General features: G+C 43.6%; 1 protein-coding gene and 1 long non-coding RNA gene across 7 annotated transcripts in view; one reads left to right on the plus strand and one right to left on the minus strand.

Moving 5' to 3' along the window:
- Nucleotides 1–18,962, plus strand: part of LOC102398273 — a 111,962-nt gene that overhangs the window by 59,762 nt on the left and 33,238 nt on the right. The window lies entirely within an intron of this gene.
- LOC102396987 (polyunsaturated fatty acid (12S)/(13S)-lipoxygenase, epidermal-type) lies at nucleotides 6,876–16,337 on the minus strand. Of its 2 annotated transcripts, none has more exons than XM_045164862.1 (15): nucleotides 16,220–16,337; nucleotides 15,264–15,429; nucleotides 14,682–14,883; nucleotides 14,398–14,479; nucleotides 14,191–14,313; nucleotides 13,574–13,677; nucleotides 13,271–13,431; nucleotides 12,302–12,445; nucleotides 11,997–12,206; nucleotides 8,987–9,073; nucleotides 8,358–8,527; nucleotides 8,114–8,236; nucleotides 7,422–7,521; nucleotides 7,148–7,315; nucleotides 6,876–7,055 (listed from the first exon to the last, which is right to left on the minus strand). In XM_045164862.1, the coding sequence occupies exons 2-15, from the start codon at nucleotides 15,396–15,398 to the stop codon at nucleotides 6,876–6,878; spliced, it is 1,989 nt and encodes a 662-aa protein (XP_045020797.1). In that variant the 5' UTR covers nucleotides 15,399–15,429; nucleotides 16,220–16,337. The 2 variants fall into 2 exon arrangements, with proteins under 2 accessions (XP_045020797.1, XP_025136522.3); XM_025280737.3 differs by lacking the exon at nucleotides 16,220–16,337 and adding an exon at nucleotides 15,554–15,688.

Below are 18,962 nucleotides of genomic sequence, written 5' to 3' on the forward strand. Positions count from 1 at the left end.
CATACAGGAATCAACATTAACAAAGATGTAGAGTCTCTTATGTCCAATGATGCCTGGGCAGATTTTGTCAGTAAAATAAGAATGATTGTACCATATTCTCCTGGAAGATTATGGTGGGCTTTTTTTTTTTTTTTTTGGAAGTATAGTTGATTTACAGTGTTGTGTTAATTTCTACTGTACAGCAAAGTGATTCAGTTATGTGTATATGTATGTACATTCTTTTTCAGCATATTATTTTTCATTATGATTTATCATAGATACTGAATACAGTTTTCTGTGCTGTACTGAAGGACCTTGTTTATTATGGTGAAATGATTTGAAGACTGGAGTGAGTCCTTGGCCTACCCACATTCAGTCTTGCTAGTTTAATTTGGGTCTTAGTAATCCTGGTCCAATTGTCTGCTTAATTTCTTCACATAAATGTCCATTGTTCATCTAACTCAATTTTTCTTCTCTCCAGCCCAGTCGTGCCCATACTCATAAACCCAGACTCAGTCTTTTAACCTCCTTCATCCATTCCTCTTCTGAAACTCAGTCTTCAAGTTCTTTCAGTCTTTACCTCACAGAGTTTCTCCAGAAAAGCTTATGACCAGTGAAAAAATTCTGAGAGTTTATTTCTGAGACTGTCTTTTATAATCCTTCTGAGAAGGCAAGTTCTAAGCTCAAACTCCACCTCCTGCTGGGTGAGGTGGTGATGGAGTTGTTGAAAGGTTGGCAGCAGTGGGTGATTTTTAATGGGCCGTATGTGTCTGTTTCTACGTTATTCACTGTTTTATGTTGTTATTGTTGCTTTGTTGTGGCACACGGACTCTCTAGTTGTGGCGCACAGGCTCCATAGCACGCGAGCTCAGTAGCTGCAGTTCACGGGCTTAGTTGTTCCATGGCATGTAGGATCTTATTTCCCTGACCAGGAGTCAAACCCAGGTCCCCTGCATTGGAAGGCAGATTCTTAACCACTGGACTGCCAGGGAAGCCCCATTTTTTTTTTTTTTTAAACGGCTGAGTATATTGGAAAAAAATATATATGATATTTCTTAATCCAACCATATGTTAATGGGCCCTTGGGTTGCTTCCTTGTCTTGGCTATTGTAAATGTGCTGTTCTGTGCCCAGTCACTTGGTTGTATCTGACTCTTTTGTGACCCCATGAACTGCAGCCCACCAAACTCCTCTGTTCATGGAATTTTCCAGGCAAGAATACTGAAGTAGGTTGCCATTTCCTACTCCAGGGAATCTTCCCAAGTTAGGGATCCAACCAGAGTCTCCTGCATCTCCTGTATTGGCAGGCAGATTCTTTTACCAATGAGCTGTTGTAATTAGTGTGTATCAAAGTTTTAAGTGAGAGTCCCAGAAATTCACGCTCTGTTAGCAAGCCCCCCCCTCCTTCCCCACCCCCCCAAACCCCTCATCATCTTTATCTCCGGATCAGAGACTGATATTCCATGTTCTTTATCTCTGTTTATGTCAATTGTTATAAGTAGAACAGGTTTAGAGCTGTTAATATGATGCTTTTCGTTGCTAGAAGTATTTATTTATACTTTCATCCTTTTTTTGTTTGACCAGGCTTGACAGAAGTTTGTCAGTTTTGTTGGTCTTCTCAAGGAGTCAGTTTTTCACTTTATTGATCCTATAAACTGTATCTTTATTCCTAATGTATTATCTTAAAATTTTTAACTCATTGTTTCAGTTCCCTGATATTTTATGGATTTTTTTCTTCTCCTTTTTCTAACTATCATGGTAGTCTGAGGTCTTTGAAAAGGGAATAGATTGGGGCTAATATACTGATGCTGTTCTCTATGCAGCTGGGTTTTAGGTATTCATAGGGAAGGTCTACGCTCTCATTTCTGGTCTTGTGTCCTTTGCTGCTGAGGGTAATTGATAAATAAAACAATACTGTAAATACAAAATGATAATAAATTTGATGAAGTGTTGACATATTCCCGAAGTAGAACTAAATCTTCCTCAAGAATAGAAAACCTAAATATATTTTAAACTATTAAAAGAATTTTATCATATAGTTAAAAATCTTCCTACCAAAACAAACAAGTGAACAAAACAACAGCAACAAAAATCACACACATACACACACTCAAGCAGACCTAGATGTTTTAGAGTTGTGTAAAATATTCTAGGAAAAGATAATTCCAGTCTTAGATAAGATGTTTCCAAAAATAGCAACAACAACAAAAGGAGAAACCATACCCAAATACCTCTACTGGGCAGTTAAAACCTTGACAAAATCAGAGAAAGATCGCTTAAGAAAAGAAAATTATAGACATTTCTCTCAATAACATAGAGGTAAAAAATGCAAAATGGTAACGAATTGAATTCAGCAATATAAAAAATGATTGGGTTAGATACATCTCAAACGTACAGAGTTAGCTTAAGACTTAAAAAGTCATGTAGATGCAATACAATGCCAGTCAAAATCACAACAGGTTTTGACTTTTCTGGTGATCCAATGGATAAGAATCTGCCTGCCAATGCAGTGAACATTTCCTGGTTCGGGAGACTCCCACTTGCTGAGGGGTAACTAAGCCTGAGTGCCACAACTACTGAAGCCTGAAAGCTCTAGAGCCCATGTTCTGAAACAAGAGAAGCCCCTGCAAGGAGAAGCCTGTACACCGCAACTTGAGAGTAGCTCCTGCTCACCTCAATTAGAGAAAGCCTGTGCACAGCAACCTAAGACCCAGAGCAACAACAGCAACAAATTCACAACAGGTTTCTTTATGGAACTTCACAAACAGAATCTAATATTTATATGGAAGGCCAGAAGTCGAAGAAAAGTGAAAGCACCCTTAAGGACAAATTAAATGAATATGTATTTTCAAATAATAGGCTATGTTCATCATAAAAATGTAGTAATTATGTTAGTGTGGAACAGAGAAAGACAAACTGATAAAGGAAGTAAAACAGCCAGAAATAGTCCCATTCATACATGGCAACTTAATTTATGTCAGCATTATAACCTAGTTGGGAAAGATGGACTTCTCAGCAAACAGTGCTGGGATAACTAATTATCCAGGTGGGAAAAAAATGGACCATTATTTCACACCATATCTTAAAATTTTATTTTAATTAATTAGTTAATTTTTGGCTGCACTGAGTCTTTATTGCTGCGAGTGGGCTTTCTCTAGCTGTGGCAAGGGGGGCTGCTCTTCCTTGCAGTACGGGGGCTTCTCATTGCAGTGGCTTCTCTTGTTGTGGAGCTTGAACTCGGGGCATGTGGGCTTCAGTAGTTGTGATGCACGGACTTAGTTGTCCTGTGCGTGTGGAATCTTCCTGGAGTAGGGATCAAACCTGTGTCCCCTGCATTGGCAGGCAGATTATTCACCACTGGACCACCAGAGAAGTCCCCATATTTTAAAAAAGTCAGTTTCAAGATGAATAAATGGAGAAGTCAGTGTTCATGCAAAGCCACAGAAATATAGATACTATATAATTCCACTTATATAAAATACTTAGAAGAATCAAAATCATGTAGACAGAAAGTATAATGGTGGTTTCCAGGGTCTGGGGGGAAGGGTAGGATATAGAATTATTGTTTAATGGCTATAGAGTTTCAGTTTTATAAGATGAAGAGAGCAGTGGATGATGGTGATGTCTACACAGCAGTGTGAATATATTTAATGCCACTGAAATGCTATACTTTAAAATGGTTATGGTGGCAAATTTTATATTATGTGTATTTTAACACAATAAAAAAAGAGAGAGAGAAAGAAAAAAGAATTCACAGACAGGAAAAATCCTTGGCTTGCTTTTTCCTTCAATATTTTGAAGGGATGGACCCACTGCTGTTTGGCATTGAATACTGTGACTTGATCTTCTTGCCCTTCTGCCTGCTGCTGCTGCTGCTGCTGCTGCTGCGTCGCTTCAGTCGTGTCCGACTCTGTGAGACCCCATAGACGGCAGTCCACTAGGCTCCTCTGTCCCTGGGATTCTCCAGGCAGGAATACTGGAGTGGGATGCCATTTTCTTCTCCAATGCATGAAAGTGAAAAGTAAAAGTGAAGTCGCTCAGTCATGCCCGACTCTTAGCGACCCCATGGACTGCAACATAGTAGGCTCCTCCGTCCATGGGATTTTCCAGGCAAGAGTACTGGAGTGGGTTGCCATTGGCCTTCTGCCTACAGGATTGTTTACTCATATTTAAAATCCAGTAACTTTAGGGATATACCTCTGAGTTGACAATTGTAGGTCAGTTTTCACTGGTACTTGATTTTTCCTTCAATATGTAGATTTTTATTTCAAGAGAGATTTCTTCCATTATATACATTTTAACATATGTATTCTATTCCATTGTTCTATCTCATTTCTTTTTTAGGAATTGCAATTAATCTGTCTGTTCTTCAATCTCAGTCATTCATACCCATTGTGTATTTTCCCTCTAACCCTTTCTTCTTTATTTTGGTTTGCATTATGTTTTATTAGCTTTTAAATTTCTAACCTTTCTACTGTGCTTTCTATGTCTAGTCCCTGTTTTGTTCTTCCTAATTTTATCTTACATTTCTTCCATGTTTTTTTCTTTTGCCTTGTGTTTCTTCCCAGAATTCTGCTAGTTCCCTTCTTTATATATATATATGTATATATAGTTCTTAAATATTTTTATTTTCTTTTTTGTGCTCCTGATCTTCCCCCTATCCTGTGCTCTCTTAATTAACTTTTTTTCATATTCCATTGATTTTCTTTATTGAAGTATAGTTGATTTACAATATTGTATTAATTTCTGCTGTATAGCAAAGTGATTCAGTTTTGTATATTATTTTTTAAAAATGATTATGTATCTATTTGTTTTTGTCTGTGCTGGATCTTCATTGCTGCACTCGGGCTCCTCTCTAGTTATGGTGAATGGGGGCTACTCTCTGGTTGTGGTGCGCAAGCTTCTAATTGTGGCGAGTTCTCTTGCTGCAGGCTCTGCTTCTAGATGCCGGCTTCAGTAGCTGCAGCACATGGGCGCAGAGGTTGTGGTGCCTGGACTGAGTTGCTCCGCAATGTGTGGGTTCTTCCTGGACCAGAGAGCCAACCTGTGTCTCCTGCATTGGCAAGTGGATTCTTTACCACTGAGCCACCATGGAAGTCCATATATACCTTCTTTTTTAATATGCTTTTCTGTTATAGTTTATCATAGGATATTGAATATAGTTCCCCATGCTGTACAGTAGGACCCTGTTGTTTATCCATTTTATATATAATAGCTAACAGTTGCTAACCCCAACCTCCCACTACATCCCTTCCCCAAAACCCTCCCCTTTGGCAAGTACAAATCTGTTCTCTGTATCCATGAGTCTGTTTCTGTTTCATCAATGGGTTCATTCATGTTTTATTTTAGATTCCACGTATAAGTGATATCATATGATATTCGTCTTTCTCTTTCTGACTTACTGCACTTAGTATGATAATCTCTAGTTGCATCTATGTTGCTGAAAATGGCATTATTTTACTCTTTTTATGGCTGAGTAGTATTCCATTGTATATATGTACCACATCTTTATCCATTCATCTGTTAATGGACTTTTAGGTTGTTTCCATGTCTTGGCTATTGTGAATAGTGCGCATGTACTTTTTTGAATTAGAGTTTTGCCTGGATATACGCTGAGGAGTGGGATTGCTGGATCATGTGATGATTCTGTTTTTAGTTTTCTGAGAAACCTCCATACTGTTCTCCATAGTGGCTGCCTCAACTTACATTCCACTAACAGTATAGGAGAGTTCCCTTTTCTTCACACCCTCTCCAGCATTTGTTTTTTGTAGAGTTTTTAATGGTGGCCATTCTGACCAGTGTGAGGTGGTACCTCATTGTAGTTTCGATTTCCATTTCTCTAATAATTCTGCTAGTTCCCTTCTTACCCCTTCTTTTTGATATTCCTTCACAGTTGTGATTTAATCATGAGGTTTTTTCCTAAACTCATATTGGAAGTATAATTTTGATCTGCTCCCTAGAAGTATGTTTCTGGTGAGAGTCCTCTTCATACAGAAGATTTTTTTTGTTCTTTTCCACATGTGTCTCTGTACAGATGCAGGTGGAAAAGAACAAGAAGAATCTTCCAGGGTGTGCAACTCCTGTTTTTAAGGACTGTTTTCTTAAAATGTGTTTTCCTACAACTAGAAGGAGAATTCAAATGGATTCTATTCTAAATCCTACATGCCCCTATTTATTTCACTGGCCCTTGTCAAAGGTACAGACCTAGTCATTCAGGGTAACCCCTTGACATTTCACATGTATATTTTCCCTGGTGATTTCTCAGTTCTACCAATAGGCCCTCCTTGCCTTCTCCTTTCTTCCACGCTGCTCTCAACCCTGATTTATACAGTGTCCTATACAGCTTTGCTGGTATTAAATGCTTTGGGCAGTCAGTCAGAACTTCCCTAATTTAGGTTTAAAAGGTTTAAGAAAATCTTTGAGGGATGTATTAACTACAGGAAGAAATGTTTGTTCCAGGAAAACATCTTTATTTTTCTTCCTTGGAATCTGAATGAGAGAACAGGAAACAAACTAAGATTTTTTTTCCTACCTCCTTCCTTCACCATGCATAACAAACTTTATTATTTAATTAGATCTTTTCATTTATTTTATATATCTTTTCATTTCATTTATATACAAACTAGATTCTTTGAAAAAGAGGAGATGGGGACAAAGGACAAAGAAGTGTAGGGCTAGGTGGACATTAAGGTAGGGCAGCTGTGGGTAGGGATGGGTTCCAAAATTCAGTGAGAACCATTCATTATGTATTACCTAGAGTTGAGTGATGCAGCATCCCTGAGCACTGACCACACAGCTTAGGGGTCAGTCTGTTCACCAGAGGCTGTGGCCAAGGAGGGTGGGGTACTCAAAGGGTACTTAGGGAGGGCGGAATTTGGGAATGATGTGAGCAAGGCATCAGATGGTCACACTGTTCTCTACCATGCTGGGTCGAAGATACTCATAGGGCAGGTCCAGGCCTGCATTTCGGACCTCAATCTCCTTGTCCAGGGCAGCCAACTCCTCCTGGAATTGCTTCAGCACAGCTTGAGGTCCAGGGTCAGAGAAATAGTTTTCTTTGTGCTGCCCCAAGGCCACCTGACAGGGGAGAACAAAAAGGCTCAGCCCATGGACCCCTCAGCCAAGAACACTGCTCCTTCTCCCCTAGGGTGTAGGCATCCATCTCTAACCATGACAGGCTGGCGTCGGCCAAGGAATTTTATGAAGGTCTTCTGTGTTCGGGCCTGGTGCAGACTGGGCAGTGAGTCTACTATATCCTTCTCTGTCACATCCTTGGAGATGGGCGGAGGCTTCTGCATGGTGCATGGACCATTCGGGATCCAGGAGTACCAGTCCAGCTGCAGGTAGGAGAGCCTCTCAGAAACCAGGCTGATGACCCAGGCATTTGGTCCCCTATCTTCTACCTCCCAGGAGCCCCAGGGGGCGAGGATCACAACAGGTTACCTGGCCCTGGTGGGTGGAAGCATGCTGACCAGTGCACGTGAAGATGCACATGGTGATGAAGTGGCAGAGCTGAGCTCGGGACTCTAAGGAGATGGGGAACCTGTGTGAGGTAAGAATTTGAGGCTTTGAGACCAGGACAGGAGACAGTTGATCTCAGGCAGTGAAAGATATCTGGGGATACAGAAAAGAATTCCTTGTGTGTGGTTGTGCCTCTAGTACACACATAGTGTGTATTCACATGTTTATGGGCTTGGGTGAACGTCGGCATTAGGGAGAGAGGGCAGGAAAAGGTGAGGGAAAGTAACTAAGGGAAATATATTTGGTTCTAGAGGAAGCTCTTAGCAAGTTGCATAAGGATGGGGAATGCTGTATGAGAGGGTGAGAAAGGAAAGGGGCTGGGGAATTAGGAATGGTTAGAATTAGAATTTCTGGAGGAAGCTCTGAGTCTTGAGGTAGGGTGTCTTAAATTTTTTTTTGGCTTTAAACTTTTTTTTTTTTTTTGCACTGAGGTATAGCCAGTTAACAAACTTGTGAGTTTCAGGTGAACAGCAAAGGGATTCAGCGGTACATATACATGTATTCATTTCCCCCCAAACTCCCCTAGGGTGACTTACAGTTTTGTGAAAAGGTATGGACTGTTGACAGGTGGGTGTGAGTTGACAGAGGGTCAGTGGGGAGGATCTGGGCCTTACCCCCGGTCCTGGGCCCCCTGCAGTCCAGTCTCAGTGATCTCTCTACACCAGGCCTGCAGTTCTGGATCATCCTTCACAGCTCCATCACTCTTGTAGAAAAGACTGACCATCTTCTCTACATACCTGCTCCCCGGGGAAGAAGACACTGGGTCTCAGATGGCCAGCCTAGGGCCTTCTGGATCTGCAGTCCCCCTTGTTCTCACCAGAGGGCCCATTGGGTCTTCCCTGTTGGTGGTGTTCTCACCGGCTGATGACTCCCCAGAGCCTGAGCGCATCTTGGCCATAGAGAGAAGACTTCACATCCAGGAGCCCACGGTCTGCCAGGTCATCAGGAGGGCAGAAGGAGCGATAGGTCAGACCAGCTGTGGCTCTCTGGAGAATGTCTACATGGCCGCCACTCCCAGTGCTCACCACCTGAGGGCAACCCACAGCAGATAAATTAGTGTTTGCCATGTCAGCTGAGGGCTTCCCTGGTGGCTCAGAGGGTATAGAATCTGCCTGCAATGTGGGAGACCTGGGTTCAATCTCTGGGTTGGGAAGATCCCCTGGAGAAGAGCATGGCAACCCTCTTCAGTATTCTTGCCTAGAGAATTCTATGGATAGAGGAGCCTGGAGGGCTGCAGTCCATGGGGTTGCAAAGAGTAGGACATGACTGAGTGACTAAGCACACAGCACATGTCAGCTGAGGGGGATGGCAGTCAGGAGATTCAAGCCCAGTGGCCCTACTCAGGTCCCTTTATGAAGAAAGCTACTCAGGTGTGAGGCAGATCGGGGAAGGCCTTTGGTAGAGGACACAGAGCTTCAGGGAGGAATGGGAAAGTGAATTCCTTCATCCTTGTACCCTCCTCCCTCTTTACCCATCCCTGTCCATACCAGATCAAAAATTCCCCATTTAGAGACAAGATTACTCCGGGCCAGCACGTTGATCTCCATGGTGTAGCGAAAGTGTGGAATCAGGAGCTGATTATGGAAGAAAGAATTGGAACACAGTCAAATAAGAGGGGTCCCAGGACCCATGAGTTGAAAGGAGATTTGAAGACCTGAGAGAGGAAATAAACAGGGGAGAGGATGGGTCTTCATGAAAAGAAGAGAGTGCCTGTTGGATTGTATTGGGTCAGGTTAAGATTTGGGAGAAGGAAGATGAGGAACTGTCTTCTTGGGGTCACCCAAGATCAAAGGTTTTAGGAGTTCACTTATTTGCACAGTTTCATGTAATATATAAGAATTTTAGGAGTCCTTTGTCTCACATCACAAAAAACTAGAAAGTTTCCTACATGTGAAATTCTATCTTATACCTGAGTCTTACTCCTATCAGTAAAGTATCTCTACTGCCTTCCAATGCAAACTCTTCACCTCCTCTTTGCCTTCCCTAGGGATGTCACTCCTGCTCATTCTCTTTCTGTCCTCTCTCTCGCTTAGTATTTGATACTCTAAAGAAAAAAAACCCTTGGCTTAAACTTAAACCACTCTCTAGCAGCATCCTCATTGCTTGCTTCCCCTTTCATAGCAAGTCTTCTTTTTTAAAAAAACTTTTAATTTTATATTGGAGTATAGATGATTAATAAAGTATTAGTTTCAGGTGTACAGCAAAGTGATTCAGTTGTACATATATATGTATCTATTCTTTTTCAAATTCTTTTCCCATTTACGTTGTTACATAATAATGAACAGAGTTCCCTGTGCTATAAAGTAGGTTCTTGTTGATTGTCCATCTTTTTTTTGTTGTTTGTTTTGTTTTAAATTTATTTATTTTAATTGGAGGCTAATTACTTTACAGTATTGTGGTGGTTTTTGCCATACATTAACATGAATCAGCCACAGGGTACATGTGTCCCCCCATCCTGAACCCCCTTCCCACCTCCCTCCTCACCCCATCCCTCTGAGTTGTCCCACAGCACCAGCTTTGAGTGCCCTGCTTCATGCATCGAACTTGCACTGGTCATCTGTTTTACATATGGTAATATACATATCTCAATGCTATTTTCTCAAATCATCCTGCCCTCTCCTTTTCCCACATAGTCCAAAAGCCTGTTCTTTACATCTGTGTCTCTTTTGCTGTCTCGCATATAGGGTCGTCATTACCGTCTTTCTAAATTCCATATATATGCATTAATAATATACTGTATTGGTGTTTCTCTTTCTGACTTCCTTCACTCTGTATAATAGGCTCCGGTTTCATCCACCTCATTAGAACTGACTCAAATGTGTTCTTTTTTTTTTATAGCTGAGTAATATTCCATTGTGTATATGTACCACAACTTCCTTATCGATTCATCTGCCAATGGACACCTTTAATATAGCAGTGTGTACATGTCAATCCCAAACTCCCTAACTATTCCTTACCCCCTCCCCCACCCCGGTAACCATAAGTTCGTTCTGTCAGTCTGTAAATCTGTTTCTCATAGCAAGTCTTAAAGGAGTCATCTATGGGATTGCACAGAGTCGGACACGACTGAAGCGACTTAGCAGCAGCAGAAGCAGTATTGTCTCTACTTCCTCACATGATATTTTTCTGCTCAGCCCACACTGATCAGGCTTCTGCCACCTCCACTCCCCTGAGATAGGATTAACCAGTGGATTAACCAATGACTTCCATATCAACAAATCCAAATGTCACTTCTCTGTAACTGTGTTTGCTTCTCAACAGCATGTGATACAATCACACCTCTCTCTTGATACATTTTTTCCTTTTGGTTGCCCTGGTATCACACTTTTTGTTTCCCTCCTTCCTCAGTAGATAGCTCTCCTCTTGCTCCTTTTCTTACTTCATTCCTTCCTTTCAATTTATAAGGGTTGTGACACCCTAGAATTATATCTGGGCCAAATTCTCTGCTGTAGCTACAAACCCTAGACAGCTTAATCTTGTCTTCATAATGACTTTAGATATGTCTGTTTTCTGATAACTTTAAAATCTATACCTTCAGCCACACTTGCCTTCTAAGATGGCCCACACACTGTGGAGTGTGTTTCTCTCAAAATAAATCCACTTCTTACCTAAAAAAAAAAAAAAAAAAAAAAAAGGAAAGAAATCTATATCTTTAATCCTGACCCGTTCCAAGAACTCCAGGCTCATATATCTACCTGCCTTCCTGACTTTTTCTTTTTCTTTTCTTTACTTCTTTTTTTTTTTTTTTGCCACACCACATGACTTGTGGGATTTCAGTTCCCCAACCAAGGAATGAACTCAGGCCTTGGCAGTATAAGCTCTAATCCTAACCACTAGGCCACCAGGGAACTCCCTTTCCTGACATTTCAAGCAGAGCTATTGATTCTTCTCCCCACCAAGTAACAGGGCTTTCCCCCTCATCTTCTCCCACCTCCCTTTCCTCGTACCCAGCACTTCGATCACTCACACCCTACTCTCCAGTCACACCTGATATCAGTCAGCATCCATGTACCTCCACAGATCTCTCTTACTGGAATGTCCTGCCCCTTACTATCCAACCGACAACATCCTCAGCCCAAATTTCAATTTCTTTGTAAAACCCATTCTCACTCTTTCTTTAATCTTAGCCATGTCCATAACACTGTGTATATGTGTGTCTATGTAAACTGAGATTGCTACTAACCTAACATGCCACAAGGTCATGTGTAAACATCTCCAGAGTCTAGGAGTGTGAAATCTGAAGGGCAGTCAGATGCAGAATTAAGAAATGCTGAAAGGTGGCGCTAGTGGTAAAGAACCTGCCTGCCAGTGCAGGAGGCATAAGAGATGCTGGTTCTATCCCTGGGTCGGGAAGATCCCCTGGAGGTGGAAATGCAACCCACTCCAGTATTCTTGCCTGGAGAATCCCCTGGACAGAGGAGCCTGGTGGGCTACAGTCCATAGGGTCTCACAGAGTTGGACAGGACTGAAGCGACTTAGCACGCATGCACGAAATACCTTGTAGATAGGATGCAGGCTGGGCAGGCTCCTCATGGTGGCCACAGAAATAACCTCGGCTATCAGGTGGCCCCTCAGCAGGTGTGATTGTAGCTGGTGGAGCTGGAAATCAGAGCTCCGGACCCAGGTCTTGGCAAGGAGCCAGGCCATGGGGGGATCCGAAGGCAGGAACAACACAGGTGCGGGGCATCCATTCCGAGGTGGCTGGAGCTAGAGCAGGAGAGAGAGTTGGGGGCCAAGGACCTGGGTGTCCAAGTCCCTAGGGAAGATCAATGACTGGGGGCAGGACACCTGGGTCCTCTCACCTGGATGACCATAGGTAAGAGTCTTCCATCGGGCTGGAGCTTCAGCATGACTAGAGGGGCTGCTACATACTGTTGCTTAAAAATGATGACATTAGGCTTGACCCCATCCAGCAGGGAGAAGTCAGCTTCAAACAGAGATCCAGTCTAGGGGGTGGGGAACAGGGATAGATAAAGGGGTTGAGGTTAGTTCTTGACCTGCCCTGCCCTTCTCTCATTGGTCAGGCTGATTCCTTTCCCTATCCATCAAGTCTTTTACTTAAATGCCAATCACTTCTCCCATAACCAAAACCCCAAATGCAGAGTTTCCATGACCAGTATCTTTCATCAGAGTTGGAGCTCTCTGATGTGAATTTTGTGGTTTTCCTTGTACCCTCTTCCCCCACAACAAAACTCTTCCCTTATCACCCTCCTTCATGCTTTAGCCAAATGTGGCACATTTCTTTGATCTGAATTCCCCTCCCCCCAAAAAACATAGCCCCAACTGTCTCCCAGGGCTTTGTTTAGTCTCTCTTGCTATTTCCCTCCAAAAGCTTGGGCTCTTTGCTAAGGCTGAGAAATAGCTAATGAAGAAAGAAGAGATGAAAATGGAGATGGAAGAGGAATAATAGCAGAAGGAGATAACAGAAGGAGTTGGTGTAGATCAGTGGTTCTCAACCCAAGATGTTACCCCCTAGAAGATATTTGGCAATGCCTGAAGACAACTGGGGGATGCTGCTGGCAGCTAGTGGGTTGTAGCCAGAGATGCCACTAAGCATTCTACAATGCACAGGACAGCCTCCCACAACAGAGTTATCTGACCCAAAAATATAAGTGCCAAAGTTGAGAAACCCTGAAGTATAGATGGAGGAGGGTGTAGATTAAACAGGTGCTGATGGAGGAAATGAGGGAAGGGGGAAGAGAAGAATGAGGCAAAGAGAAGGAGACCAGAATGATGGCTGGGGTGATGGGTGAACAGATGAAGCACAGCACCTGGAGTTCTTTCTCCAGCTGTGACTTCAAGTCTTCCATTTCCAGAGGCAGCACCAACCGTGATGGGAGACTCGTGGAACGTCTCAGGAGCATGGGGTTTGCCCCGTTGAGGAACTGGTACCCAAATAGGGCATCATCCTTCCAGCAATTGCGGACCCGCTCTAGGGACATCAGGTGGGAGGACGCTGTAAGCTCCGAGCTCCTGATGTCACTGCCCTATTACTCTCCGACCCTCTCCCCTCTCCTTTCAGATCCCTGAGTTAGAAATATGTGGTTAGGTCTGGGGAGGTTAAGGTAACTGACCAGCCAGAGGAGTTTTTCCTTGCGGGAATACTTTATTGAAGTCTTCCAGTCTTCTTACAGAATTTGTGAGATCTAATGACCCCTTTAAGGCCAAGTCCTTCAACCTGTGCAGAGAAGGCAAGTGCAAGAAGTTCAGGAAAGAATCCCACCTTGCATCCTGGGATGAAGATGTCAGCCTTAACCTGGCATTCGAGAGTTGGACCATAAAGAAGGCTGAGTGCCGAAGAACTGATGCTCTCGAATTCTGGTACTGGGGAAGACTCAAGGGTTCCTTGGACATCAAGGAGATCAAACCAGTCAGTCTTAAGGGAAATCATCCCTGAATATTCATTGGAAGGACTGATGCTGAAGCTGAAGCTCCAGTACTTTAGCCACATGATGTGAAGAACTGACTCATTGGAAAAGACCCTGATGCTGGGAAGGATTGGGGGCAGGAGAGGAAGAGGGTGACAGAGGATGAGATGGTTGGATGGCATCATCAACTCAATGGCCAAAAGTTTGAGCAAACTCAGGAAGTTAATCAAGGACAGGGACGCCTCATGTGCTACATACAGTCCATGGGGTCGCAAAGAGTTGGACATGACTTAGCAACTGAACAGCAACAACCTGGCACTCACACTTTTGCCAGAGAGAGACTGAAGTCTAAATCCTTATCTTCAAGAAATCTCTCGTTTCTGGGAAGATCCCATTGCGTATTCCCTGCTATAGGCAGGATTAATCCCTCTTTCCAGAAACCCCATCTGGAGGAACAAGATGGAATTGGTGTAAGTAGGGTGGTGGGTTTCTTAGGATCTGTTAGGGATCAAAGTCTTCTTGGGGCTCACCGGTACACCTTCCTTCTTTCCTCAAGCTCTTGCTCCCGATGTTTCTTAAACTGGTTCTGCGGATCATCCTTCACGGTCCGGGCTGGGGAAGGGGTTGCAATAGAACAGGGTCTCCATTAACATAGCTTCGTTCTGGGACCCCTTCCGAGCTGGGCTGCTCAGCTGAGCTGCTCAGCCCCATCCTTTCCCTTCTGCCCTTCCCTCCATCTCTCTCTCTCCTTTCCCTCTTACATTAGAACGTCCAGCCCACCAGGTGCCGCCCCCTGTTTTCCCACTGTTCTCACCGGTGCCCTCGGGCAAGCAGATGATCTCGTTGCCCTGCACCCAGCGGTAGCAGGGGAAAAAGGCCTCGCCTTGGGTGCCGGGACCCTGGACCGCGATCCACTTGCAGAACCAGTCGAAACCCACCAGGCTTTTGTGCTTGCGCAGCTTCACCAGCAGGAGGCGCCCCAGGTATAGGGAGACTTCGACCTCGAGCTGCACCTCCTGCAACACAGGACGCGCTCAGACATGGGGTGCAGGGTTCTCGGAGAGGGCGGGTCAGAGAACCCCCCGAGAAGCCGGGCTTCTCTTTCCCCTCCGACCGCTCCCCGGAAGAGACCTGAATCCGCGTTGGAGGCGAGGAAGAACAAGCCACTCCGAGGGGAACTCAGGCCGGCAGGCGTCTCCTTTTCTCTGCCCCTCCACCCGGGCAAGGAAGTGCAGCGCTTCTCTCCCAGACCTCTCGCCTTCCCTTTTGCTACCTGGCACCCCACCCGTGCCCGACCTCCTTCCCCAGATACCCAGGGGTCCCTCGGTGCCGAGGCCCCAGCGCCCCGCATGTGCGCCCCTCCGCGACCGCCGCAGTCACCACCTTCTCCACTAACCCTGATCCGTATCGGCCGCAGTATCTTCCCCAGGTCCTTCTCCCCGTGCTCGCCCACCAGCCACAGCTGCACTAGGTTGCTGGAGCCAGCCAAGAGCGAGTCTCCGGTGGCGACGCGAATCCTGTATTTGCCCATCTTGCCCGGACTTGGACCTGGGGTGGGGGACCTGAAGGAAAATAAGCTATTTATGGGAATCTGAGGCCCAGCCCCCGTGGAAACCACACCCAGACCACTGTCTCTGTTGTGTCTGGTTTCAGGGTCCCCACCTAACACCCACTGGTTCGTCTCACCCTCAGATGCGCAGGTCCCTGTCCTGTCAGTTGCTCTGTGTCTGCAGGGTTTCTCACAAGCTCAGGCAGGTGAGCAAAAGAGAGCAAAACTCACCCACCCTTATGCATTTGGCAAGCACTTCGTGATGCTAGTTGCACTCCCAGCTAGGAGTTGAACACACACGCCTGCCTGCGGATGATGACAGCTGAACAGTATCATCACTGTTTGCCTGTCATGCCCACCCAATTTTGGTGAATAAATAAGACAGTAACAGGCAAGAGAGATAAGGGAGGTGGGGTCATTTGAAGTGTGGGGGTGTTTTCAGTGAAGAGTGAGTTAACCATCTTGGCATTTTTTCGAGGATGAGGATGAGATAATGCCATACAGGTGAAACAGAGGAGGAGTTTGTTGTCCAGACTCCTCAGCCAAGAGGAGAGTTTGGAATTCCCCTTCAAGTCCAGTCCTGAAGCTTCCATTGGACTTCCCCTGAAATGAGCTCCTTGGGGCCAGCACCATAGATGGAGCACCAGTAATGTACCCGGTCAACACACTCCCTTTGCATCCAGTTTTCCACCCCGTACCCCACACCTCCCAATCTTTGCTCTCCGAAGCCTCTTTAGGGACCACTCCTGTCCCAGGTACAAATCCCTTCCAGATTCCTTCTTTGGATGTTCATTTCTACCCACCCGTTTAAGGTACTTCATCTCTCCAGTCCACTTGCCTCTTCCCTGGACGTCCTGTTCCATTGTGAACAAAGAGGTTTTGAATCCACTTTTTGCTTAAACCCTGCTTCCATCTCCTCTGCTGCAATAGTTAATCAGAATAGTTGGATCAAGTGAGAATCAAAAAGTATACAGACATATGTAAACATTTTTAAATGAAATCATAAATGTATAGCTACTGATGAGCTTCCCTCATAGCTCAATTGGTAAGGAAACTGCCTGCAATGCAGGAGACCCCAGTTTGATTCCTGGGTCGGGAAGATCCCCTGGAGAAGGGATGAGCTACCCACTCCAGTATTCTTGGGCTTCCCTTGTGGCTCAGCTGGTAAAGAATCTGCCTACAATGTGGGAGACCTGGGTTCATTCCCTGGGTTGGGAAGATACCCTGTAGAAGGGAAGGGCTACTCACTCCAGTATTCTGTCCTGGAGACTATACAGTCCTTGGGGTCACAAAGAGTCAGGCATGACTGAGCATCTTTCCCTTTGCAACTTTCCCTTTCATAGCTAGCTACTGGTCAATGTTTTTGTATAGGGCAGGGAGTTTTCGAGAGTAGGTCCAAAATAAGAGATTCTTTCAGTCTTTCTTACATATATCACACCCAAGTGAGTTGACATTTATTTTTTATTTGATTTTTGTATGGAAGTAGTTGATTTATAGTGTCAAGCTAGTTTTAGATATACAGCACAGTGATTCAGTTTTTACATGTATATATTCTTTTTCAGATTTTTTTCCCTTATAGGTCATTACAAATACTGAAAATATTTCCCTGTGCTGTACAGTAGGTCCTGTTGTTTGTCTATTTTATATATAGTAGTGTGTATAGCAATATTTCATTCTTCTTATGGCCAAGTAATATTCCACTATATATACCATATTTTCTTTATTCATTCATTTGCACTTAGGTTGCTTCCATGTCTTGGCTATTATAAATAGGTCCACATATCTTTTTGAATTAAAGTTTTCATCTTTTCTGGACATAAGCCCAGGAGTGGGATTGCTGGATCACATGGTAGCTCTATTTTAAGGATTCTCCCTACTGTTTTCCATAGCGGCTGCACTAATTTACATTCCCACCAAGAGTGTGGTAGGGTTCCCTTTTCTCCACAGCTTCTCCAGCATTTATTATTTATGGACTTTTTGATGATGGCCATTCTGACCAATGTAAGATGATACCTCATTATGGTTTTGATTTGCATTTCTCTAATAATTAGTGATATTAAATATCTTGTGTGCTTCTTGGTCATCTGTATATCTTTTTTGAAGAAATATTTTATTTCAGTCTTATACCCATTTTTTATTGGATTGTTTGAATTTTTTTGATGCTGAGTTGTATGAGCTGTTTGTATATTTTAGAAATTGGCCCCTTGTTGGTTGCAGCGTTTGCAAATATTTTCTCCCAGTCAGTAGGTTGTCTGTTTGTTTTGTTGATGGTTTCCTTTACTGTGCAGAAGCTTTTATGTTTGATTAGGTCTCATTTGTTTTATTTTTTATTGCAAAATCTTTGTGCAAATAGACTATAACTAACATATCTCTTTCATTGTTAATTGGCATTTGGGTAGTTTCCAGTTTGGGGATATTGTGAATAGTACTGCTATGAACATTCTAGTGAATTTTAGCAAACGTATATACATACATCTATTGGCTGTATAATTAGGAGTGGAATTGCTGGGTCATGGGGTATGTATATGTTCATTTTTAGTAAATACTGCCAAATAGTTTTCTAAAGTAGTTGTACCAATTCATACTCCCACAGTGCATGAGGGTTCTGTCTGCTCCACCATCTCACTCCATGGCACTTGGTATTTTCCATGCAGGTATGTTCCCTCCTAAAGAGGACAGTGGATATTGGAGAGCAATTAGCAGTCTCTGCCTCAAATAGAGAAGGAAATGGCAACCCACTCTAGTATTCTTGCCTGGAGAATTCCATGGACAGAGGAGCTGGTGGGCTATAGTCCATGGCGTTGCAAAGAGTTGGACACGACTGAATCGACTTAGCACACATGCACACCTCAAATAGAAACACCTTAATACAGGAATTTACTCTGGGGAAACAACACCTTCACTGTTTCAAGTACTTTCCAGACAGTTTTCCATTTTGGATAGAGAAATAGTTTTCCATTTTGTCCCATTTTGGAACAAAAACCCCCTAGGAACACCTGGGTGCTGGGTATTCTGTGAATGGGAGTAGAAGAAATCAACTATTTTGAAAACAATATTTAAATTAATATCTATTTTTAACCCTGCTTCTCAGTTCTCTTTCGTCATACTTTGTACCTGGAATGGATGACCCTATCTAAGGATCTGAAAAAAGGATCAGCTCATCCACAATACAAGCTTCTCACCTTTTCAAGTCTGCAGCTTCCTTTACCCAACTTCATCATTCAACCCCGCATCTCCTTTCCATCTAAAAGTTGTTGGAATTTTCCATTCACTTCGGACCTTCTCCAGCCCTTTTCAGTATGGGTCCTTCCTTGTTCCTTTATGATCATTTTAATAGCATCTTGGGAAGAAAACTAAGATCATGGCATCTGGTCCCATCACTTCATGGGAAATAGATGGGGAAACAGTGGAAACAGACTTTATTTTCTTGGGCTCCAAAATCACTGCAGATAGTGACTGCAGCCATAAAATTAAAAGACGCTTACTCCTTGGAAGGAAAGTTATGACCAACCTAGATAGCATATTCAAAAGCAGAGACATTACTTT

The sequence above is a fragment of the Bubalus bubalis genome, chromosome 3, assembly GCF_019923935.1.
Source record: "Bubalus bubalis isolate 160015118507 breed Murrah chromosome 3, NDDB_SH_1, whole genome shotgun sequence".
Taxonomy (NCBI): domain Eukaryota; kingdom Metazoa; phylum Chordata; class Mammalia; order Artiodactyla; family Bovidae; genus Bubalus; species Bubalus bubalis.